Source organism: Canis lupus, chromosome 17 (assembly GCF_003254725.2).
Source record: "Canis lupus dingo isolate Sandy chromosome 17, ASM325472v2, whole genome shotgun sequence".
Lineage (NCBI taxonomy): Eukaryota > Metazoa > Chordata > Mammalia > Carnivora > Canidae > Canis > Canis lupus.
This window is the reverse complement of record NC_064259.1, coordinates 60,940,998-60,950,791: the sequence shown is the minus strand read 5'-3', so window position 1 is coordinate 60,950,791 and position 9,794 is coordinate 60,940,998. Positions and strand designations below refer to the sequence as shown.

Sequence of the window (9,794 nt, the reverse complement as noted above, 5' to 3'; positions counted from 1 at the left end):
ATGTGATATTCTTAGTCCTATTCTCTCCTACAGTGATTTCATCTCTCTTCCAAAGCCCCCACATCCACCCAGGAACCGAGTTCAATTGCTTCTGCCTTCTCAGCACTGAGCAATTTCCTCTCCCCAACTTCATGGCCATCTTGCCTTGGTCATTGCAACAATATTTGATTATGTTCAGTGCCTGTAGTCTCTCTCCTCTCTAGTATATTTGCTATACTTCTCAAAAGGTGCAGTGTACCATGTCACTCTCCTACATAAGACTCTTCGGTGGTTCTTGATAGATAGCCCAGAATACAATCCAAACTTGCAAGCATAGCCCTTAATACTTTGACCCTTATCTCTCCAGTCTCCTATCCTGCAGCCTCTGCCTCACATTTACCATCACTCCACACCCAAAGTACAGGACTACAGAACCGCCCACAAGTCCTGAGAACACACATGTGCTTCATCTCTCCTTACTTCCACACAAGCCATCATGTGAGGCCTCCTCTGAGAACAGTACTCTGAGTTCCAAGCATTTCACATGAATTATTTCTTAATCTTCACAACCACATGAAGTAAATACTACTATTCTCTCCACTTGGAAATGAGGAAACTGAGGCACAGAGCAGAGAAATGTCTCATTGGAGCCTGTAGAGATAATGTGCTGCAGCACTGGGTTGGAACCACACGCTCTAGTTCAAGTATATGGGGAACGCTGCCATAATACCTGACTTCACCTAGCCTCACCACTGCGCCCCCTGCCTGCTGGATTCTCAAACATTCCTCAATACCCAGCTCAAGCAGCACTTTCACCATGATGCTTTCCCTCCTCCCACAGCACTGATTTCCTTTCCAGCATTGTCATTGTACCTTAGTCATATCTAGTCATTATGTCTGTCATACTCCATTGTGTCCATCTAAGAATCTACCCAATGCTGCACAGAGCTCAGGTAGCACATGCAGATTAGCCTGCACTGTGGAAGTTCCCACATTTATTTCCTGAATCACCCTTTTACTCCTCTGTACCTCATTTTAGTCTCTTGCTATCGCTTTACCAGCCCTCACTCGTCCTCAGCTCCTTGCCTGCTTTAGCTTTTCAGTTTGATGCGCTATTTACTTTGCCAAATCCACCTTTGCCCGCCATCTATCCCGAACTCTCCTTCCACTGACGAAAATCTAGTAATAAACCCATTTCAGCACGACCCTGAGCAGCTAACAACACCGCAGTCCTAAGTGAAAGGAGCTGATGACCTGGTTCTAGACAATTCATACTTACTTGGTTTAGTTCTTTCCTTTGATTTCACTCAAGCTACCTCACAGGGCAGATGAGTTATTGAATGAACAAGTATCTCACAGAAAATCAGGAAAACTGAACCACCAGGTTTGGGAAGAACAAGAACACCAGTAAAGTTGGACCACAGGCTCTGGCTCTTAGGGCTTCTACTGTTTATACAACTCAGCTAAAATCCAAGTAGCTACTTCTTTTATTTCCAGCTGGTGACTCATTTATTTTCCCCTCTGTTCTGTGCATTCTTTCTAAACTTCATAGCTTCTACTTATTCATAGTGTCCACTTCTTTGTAATTTTGATTTGCCACGACCTCATGGGTCTCTCTCTATGCAAATGTTCAGCATCAGCTCTTCTAAATGTCTAATTCTCCATGTTTCTAATTTCAATTTCCCAAGGGAAATTGAAGGACAAAAAGCTGAATGGCCCTAGCTCATGGTTCCATGTCATGTCATGAAACATCCACTGCAGTCTTCTGTGGTTTGGCAGTCCCTTGAGTCCAGAGCTAACCCCAATCCAATCACCTGTGATAGTGAGCACACAGTCAAATCCTGCAAAAAGTCACAACAGAGTTGGCCCTTCAGCAGGGGCTGTAAGTAAGGTGCTTTCCCTTAAAGAGGATTATGGTATGGAAGGTTCCATGACTCGAGAATGGAATCATTTAGACTAACGATTCTTTAATATTTTTAATCCTAGATTTCTCTGAGAATCAGATGAAAGTTATAGATCATTCCCGAGAAAGAAAATCTCTTATGCAGAAAATTTCATATATAACTTTAGGATATTTGTGGACCATAGCAGCCATCCACGGAACACCCCTCAAACCACCATGAGTAAAGTCTATTTCCAGATCACCTCAAGGGCAGGCACTATATCATATCCATATATGCATTTCTTGTGCATAACACTGGTCTTGGCACATAGTAGGTTTCCAAAAATACTTGCTAAATAAGTAAATTGAAGAATTCATTCATCATTTGGCAAAAGAACTTTTTTCAATTCAGTAGAGTCTAAGAAGCTTGTATTTTATATACAAGGCATGGAGGAGCCATTTTGTTTCATTCTTTGGTTGCGGTTTGTTTTTTAGGTGGGCTTTAGATCAGAGCTGTACAGTAGGACAATGTGTTTTTAACAGTCAAAGGAATAGATTAGAGGGGCAAGAGGCCAGTTAGGAAAGTGCAGGAAAGAGGGAATGAAGATCTAAACTAGAGCAGTGGACGTGGGAACAGAGACCATGAGGGCAGATCCAAGAGAGTATGGAAATACAACTGATAGGAGTTGGCACTTGCTAAGATTTGGGAGTAAGAAAGGGATTTACACTCAAAATCTGACTGCAAAGTTTTCAAGTAGGGAGAATGGAAGAATGGCAGAATGGCGGTATCATTCGCAGCGAAGGCGAAGATTGGAGACAAACGGGTTATCTTCTTTCTTTTTCTCCTTCCCCTTCTTCTTCTTGATTTTATTTGAGAGAAAGAGCATGATGGAGGGGGGGGGGGAGCAGCAGCCTCCCTGCTGAGCAGCCCCCGCCCTCCCCCACAGGGGACTCTATCCCAGGACCCTGACTGAGATCATGACCTGAGGCGAAGGCAGACGCCCAACACACTGAGCCACCCGGGCGTCCCCAAAACAGGCTATTTCTTCAATCATTGAGTCTGGGGCTGAGGTGGGGCTTTCAAGGGAATTCAAGGAAATTCGCGTCTGGAGGAACTGAGGGGAGACGCGGATGCGCTCGGGAGCGGCCAGCGCTGCGGGCCTGCGGGCCGTCGTCCTTGGCTCCCTCTCTGCAGTTTCTGAAGCCCCCTCGGCGCCGTCGTGTCACCGCACAGTCCCGGCAGTCTCGTGAAACAGGAAAGGCAACGTCCCCACCTCTACCGGAGAAGGAAACGGAGCTCTGAGGAGACAGGGGATTCGCCAAAAGCATCGCGAGAACGCGGCCGGCCCACGATCAGAACCACAGCTTCCGGCTCTGCGCAGGCCTGCGGGCCCCCCTCACCGCCCGCGGTCGACGGCAGTGGCCCGGGGTTTGTGGCCTCCCCGTCCTCCGCCCGGGAGACGCCCGAGGCCGTGGCGCGGCACCTGGCACGAAGCAGCGCTGCCTGCTCTGCTGGCCGTCGTCGGTGTGAAGCGACAGGCAGCCTCGGCTTCCGGGGACGCTGGCGGCCCCTCCGTGTGGCGCCTCCGTAACCGGAAGGAGCCAAGGAGCTGCACGCGGAAGAGTCCCCGGCGTGGGCGCACCACGCCACGCCCGCCGTGCGAAACTTTTGACTCGGAAAAGTCCTTCCCATCTCCAAGGCCTTCAGAACACAAACAGCGAGTCCCGGGAAGCGGGCGGGGGCGGGCGGGGATCCGCGCCCGGAAGGGGGAGGAGGGGAGGCGGGCCGGGGCGGAGGGGACCCGAGCGCAGGAGTCGGGCCGCCCCTCCCCGCCCCTCCCCGCCCCGCCCCGGCGTGGCCGTCCCGAGCCCACACCCGCCGCCCGCCGCGCCCAGCTCCCAGCTCCCAGCTCCCAGCGCTGCGCTCCCCCGCCGCCGCCGCCGCCGCCGGACCGCTTCGTGCCCGTCCCGCGAACACATGGTGAGCCCCACCTGTTTCTTATCTTCGAGGCTCTCCACCGCGCTTGATGCACCATTGCTGTGTGGACGTGGCAAGAAACAGAGCAGGGAAAATAAATCGGCGGGGAGAGCGGGAACTGGGGCCCAGAGGCCGGACAAGGAAGCAGCCCCAAGTTACGTCTGTGGAGCGGCCGGGGCAGGGGCGGCCTCTTGGGGGGTCTTTGGCTCCCGGGCGGAGTTGATAGAACGCTGGGCTGGGGGGCTCCGCGCGGTGCCCCCCCGGGAAGGGGCTCCGCGCGGTCCCCCCCCCCCCCCGGGAAGGGACGAGGGCGAGGTCCTGGGGCGGCAGGCCCCTGACCCGAGGCCCTGGGAGCCTGGAGACGAGTTAACGGAGGGTGGGGGCTCCGCGCGGTTCCCCCCCGGGAAGGGGCGAGGGCGGGGTCCCCCCCACCCGGGAAGGGGCGAGGGCGGGGTCCCGGGGCGGCAGGCCCCTGACCCAAGGCCCGGGCCCTGGGAGCCTGGAGACGAGTTAACGGAGGGTGGGGGCTCCGCGCGGTTCCCCCCCGGGAAGGGGCGAGGGCGGGGTCCTGGGGCGGCAGGCCCCTGACCCGAGGCCCGGGCCCTGGGAGCCTGGAGACGAGTTAACGGAGGGTGGGGGCTTCGCGGGATTCCACCTCCGGAAGGGGCGAGGGCGGGGTCCCCCCCCCCGGAAAGTGGCGAGGGCGGGGTCCCGGGGCGGCATGCCCCTGACCCGCGACCCGGGGAGCCTGGAGACGAGTTAACGGAGTGTGGGGGCTCCGCGGGATTCCACCTCCGGAAGGGGCGAGGGCGGGGTCCCCCCCCTCCCCGGGAAGGGGTGAGGGCGGGGTCCCGGGGCGGCAGGCCCCTGACCCGCGACCCGGGGAGCCTGGAGACGAGTTAACGGAGGGTGGGGGCTCCGCGCGGTTCCCCCCCGGGAAGGGGCGAGGGCGGGGTCCCGGGGCGGCATGCCCCTGACCCGCGACCCGGGGAGCCTGGAGACGAGTTAACGGAGTGTGGGGGCTCCGCGGGATTCCACCTCCGGAAGGGGTGAGGGCGGGGTCCCGCGGGGCGGCAGGCCCCTGACCCGCGACCCGGGGAGCCTGGAGACGAGTTAACGGAGTGTGGGGGCTTCGCGCGATTCCACCCCCGGAAGGGGCGAGGGCGGGGTCCCGGGGCGGCAGGCCCCTGACCCACGGCCCGGGCCCTGGGAGTCTGGAGATGAGTTAACGGAGGGAGCCGGGGCGCCCGGCGGCGCTAGGGCAGGAAACGGCGCTGGTGGGACCCAGCGGTGCAAGCCCGGAGGTAGCGGCTCTCGGAGCGGCCGCCCCCGCCTGCGCAGCGCAGCGGGAGGAGCTGGGCGCGCCCCCTCGGCCCCCGGAACCCGCAGTCTCCAGGCCCTCCCGCCCGCACCTGCTCGCGAGCTCTCAGCCCCTGCCCACCGGCTGAGCTCGCCCTCTAACTCTTCCACTAAGCCCCACCTGCAGAATCCCCGTCCTCCCCGCCTCCTTGGTGAAGGCCGTCAGCACACTTGCGCCCGCGGGCCACAGGTCCTTTCTCTCGCCCACCAGCTGTACACTGTACGTTTTTCAGTGGTTGAAAGAAAATCAGAGGAGGATTAACACCTGGTGACACGTGAACCGATATGAAAATCAAACTTAATTGACAAAGTCCTATTAGCACAGGGCCACGCCCGTTCACTCATGAGTTGTGTGAGTTGTGTGTGTGCGGTTGCTGCCCCGGTGCAGAAGACTGACAGACGCGACGCGGACCACAGTGGCCTAAATACTTATTGTCTGACCCTTTACACAACACACTGCCAGCCCCTGCTCCAGCCTGTCAACCTTTATCCCTGCCTACTCCTTTCCTCCTCCCTTTCCACGCAAAAAGGGAGTAACACCTTGGAAAGGCAGACCCAGCATGGTCGAGAACCGTCTCCCAAGCCCCCTCCAGCTCTACAAATTTTGCAGTTCCATTGCAGTAATTTGGTAATTGTGTTTCTTTCTTTTGCTTTGGAAAACTACCCCTGAGGAGAAGTACAGAGGTTTTAATTTTTCCCATGTGTGGCTAATAGCAACAGTTCGCAAGAAGAAAAAAAAAATAGTCTAAATTATAGTCCTGAAGTTAAGGAAGGGAAAAAAATAAAGCAGAAGCTACTTTGAAACTAGAAAAGCAAAACAATCTGAATTCCACAAGGAAAAGATGCAGAGGCGCAGGCCTAGAGAAAGGTCTTGCCCTCCCAAATGACCTTCTTCCTGTCAACTGACATTAGTAAGACAGTGAAATTTTAGTCCTGATAAGGCTGTTGAGCAAACACATCAGTTTCTAGGCTAGGGTATTCTGTTTCATTCTCAAACCCTGGACCTACAAACATTTTTCTTTCCTTAAGAAAAAGTTCTCTTTGAGAAAATAAAAAAGAAAAAGTTCCAACAACATGACTGTTGGGAAAGAATCCACTTCCGGAAGAGTTCATTAGAACCACCCCGGAAGGGGCTTTACAGATATTGCCACATGCTCTGGGCAGTGGGCAGCTCTATGAGATGCTAAAGCAGATGAAAAGGTTACAGGAAGGAAGGAGCCCAAAGCTGAGCAGCTAAGGGCTCAGATCAATCTGTAGCACATTAACTACGGGGATTGGAAGCCTCCAGGAAGCCCTAGCAAAGACCAAATTAATGACTAAATCCCAAATTGTGAATGGCACCATCCAAAGTTCATCGTTAACATTTGAAGGTAAAGCCTCAGGGGAAGGGCCTGACAGACACCTGTCCCCAAAGCCTGCAGTTGCCAGCCCCAATCAGCAGAGGAACCGGGTGGGGGCAGGAATGACCTGGAGGTTTGCAAAACAGAACTCCCCTGAAGAATCTTGTTATAAGGAAAGCAGAGCACAACACAGAATCCTCCAGATGCGACCACCACTGAGGTTTAGCTCTGTAGATGTCAGGGTTGCTGTGAGTGGCAACCTGAGAACTCCCTTCCTGAGATCCACCTTTGTGGTTTGAAGTGACCAGAGAAGTTCCTCCCGCCATTCCTGTAAGAATTTGTGGCATCTGGAAATAGAAGGAACAAAGGGCAAGGACTGCACAAAGGGACCTGAAGGCTGAGATTCTAGCTAGGGGTGACTCTGTCAGTTCCCTTCTCATGTCTCCATTTCCTCACGTGTAAAATTAATGGTTATTGACCTTCGACGTGAAAGCCGCTATTGAACATCCAAAGAACTCTCAGATCTCCCATCCCACATAGAATAATAATAAATGAATAGATAGTTGATTTAATTTTCTTCAAGAAAATGCAGGAGTCCCAGGAATTTAGTATTGCTTTATTTTCATGTATTTATTGGGAGGGGGGTGCTGCAGAGGGAGAGAGAGAATCCTAAGCAGGCTCCATGCTCAGCACAGGGTTTGACATCATGACCTGACCCGAAATCAAGAGCTGGATGCTTAACCAACTGAGCCACCGAGGCACCCTTCAGTGTTTCTGTGAAAAGCTGCCATTTCATTCATCCCTATAGCCTCTGTATCTTCTTAGAAAACAGGAAATTATTTCATCTCTAGACAGTGCTTCATGTGCTTATGGATCTGTGGATGTATAGTTATACATATGTTTACTCAGAAATTCTAGAAGCATAAGTGAAACCTGCCACACTCTCTCTCTCTAGGCACTCTAATGCTTTTAGACACACCCACATGCTCTATGTATACCCTCACTATGTTTCACCTAGAATAAAACTGTGAGCCAACAGGGGAGGGATGCTCACAGAATATGACTTTCTGGGTTTGTCCTGGGCCCCTCTGCCCCCTAATAAATGACCTACTCTTTCAGGAAACTGCTTTGCCCCCAAAATGAAGGTGTGAGATTCTTTTGAGTGTTCTCTGGCATCTATCCGTTGTTTGAGCCCTGACTTTTTTTTTTTTGTCTGAAGGCAAAAATGTCCAGCCCTACGGAGACTGAGCGGTGCATCGAGTCTCTGATTGCTGTTTTCCAGAAGTTTGCTGGAAAGGAGGGTAACAACTGCACACTCTCCAAGACAGAGTTCCTAACCTTCATGAATACAGAACTGGCTGCCTTCACAAAGGTATTGCTCCTAGCCCCCGGCCCCCGAACTACCCAGAGCTCCAAATGACACCATTAGAAGTAAAGGCCCAGCAGCTGAGCCCACACTCCTGCCTCCTTTTTGTTCACTCCAAGCCAGGGGCCTGCATAGCCAAGGCTGAACCCCCTAAGCTTCTGAGTGAGCTCTGACCACTAAAGGACCTTTTCTTCTTTCCTTTGAATAAGGTGTACTTCAAAGATCAAAGTTATCAAACTACATGACACAGGGCATGGTGATTTGTTTCTTTCATTTGGGGAAGAGGCATATGGAATGGTAAATGATGTAATAGGGTAGTTTGCAAATTTTACTCCTCCATCCCAAAGCCTCTAGGGAAGTGCTGTCTCATGGAACTTCCTGTGATGATGAAAATAATGTTCTGTATATCTGCACTATCAATAGCACAGGTGCCACTTAAGGACTGACTTTCTAAATTCCTGATTTAAACAGCCGTATACAACTCGTGGCTGTGAGTGCATGTATGTGTTGGGAGCTGAGTGGAGGATGAGGCAGATCGGGGCCAGCATCCTCTTTCCGCCTCAGATCACTCCACTTCTGTACAGTTTGTACATTGCAGCGACATGCAATACTTGAAAAAGTGTTCCACTGCTTTTATAAAATTGAACAACCCCTAACTGTCACAGAGGAACCCTGGACTGGGAGCCAGAAAACTTGGGTTCCAGTCACAGGTCCTCCCCTCAGGCAAGTCACTTCACCTGTTTGAGTCCACCTCTGTGTCTGGGACGTGGGAATGTACCGCATACTCTTGTGAGACTAAAATGTGGCAACATAATGGAAAGTATCTTAGAAAGGGCAGTAGAAATTAACTGTATTATTAATAGCATCATTATTACGGATATTGTTATCTTTGCAGAACCAGAAGGACCCTGGTGTCCTTGACCGCATGATGAAGAAACTGGACCTCAACTCTGATGGGCAGCTGGATTTCCAAGAATTTCTTAATCTTATTGGTGGCATGGCCATAGCTTGCCATGACTCCTTTACAAGGTCTCCCCATTTCCGGAAGTAAATCGGAGGGGTTCCTGGGCCTGGCCTCCAGACCACCTCTTTCCTTCAAAACAGCTTCCCAATCATCACATCCTTCTCACATCCTACACAGACCTGAGCCCACAGTGTCCACCACCCTGTGCAGGCCAGTCCTGCTGGTAGTGAATAAAGCAATAGCATTTTTTTAAAGCACACACTAGAGTCAGTACATTTGTGCCAGGGAGGAAGAAACGTGGGAGGAATGGAATTTGCATGATGGAAGCAGTTTCCAGAGCTGCACAATAAATAGTGAAAATACACATTGGCTATATATGTAATCATGACTCACGATTCCAACAGATCATTTCAGATTACTCAGACTGATGTAAGAGATGTCACTTGTCATAACTCACTCGGTAAATATCTATTCACCGCTGCTATGGGCACTGTCATAGGCTCTGATGATACACTCCACAAGACGGACCAGGTCCCACATTCACTGAGCTGATTTTTAGTGGGGGAAAGACAGTGAATGAGTAAGCAAACAAGACTACTAGAGTGTGATAAATCCTATGGAGGAAAGATTAAGAGGTGGTGTGTTACAGGTTAATGGGGGCTGGGTGGTGGGCATGCTGAGATCTCATGTATGCTGACATCTGGAGGATGAGTGGAGCAAACATCAGCAAAGCTGGAGGAGGGAGTTTCAGGGGAAGGAAGAGCAAGGGCAAAGGTCCTGAGGTAAGAAGGAGCAGGATGTTGGAGGAATGGAAAGGAGGCTGGTGTGGTCAAGGTCTTTGTGTTTGGCTGTGGGTTTCCTTATTTACATCTGGCTTGGGCAAGGGTCAACATTAGTCTTAATCTTCTAAGCCTTCAGGTGAAGCA

General features: G+C 52.0%; 1 protein-coding gene across 1 annotated transcript; it reads left to right on the top strand.

Annotated features, from left to right (window-relative positions):
• Positions 1 to 3,392: 3,392 nt before the first annotated feature.
• S100A11 (S100 calcium binding protein A11) lies at positions 3,393 to 9,127 on the top strand (the record flags this gene model as incomplete). The annotated part of the gene is made up of 3 exons (XM_025454827.3): positions 3,393 to 3,842; positions 7,758 to 7,910; positions 8,800 to 9,127. Coding segments are annotated over 3 exons (759 nt in total), but the record flags the coding sequence as incomplete, so codon positions are not given.
• Positions 9,128 to 9,794: the final 667 nt, after the last annotated feature.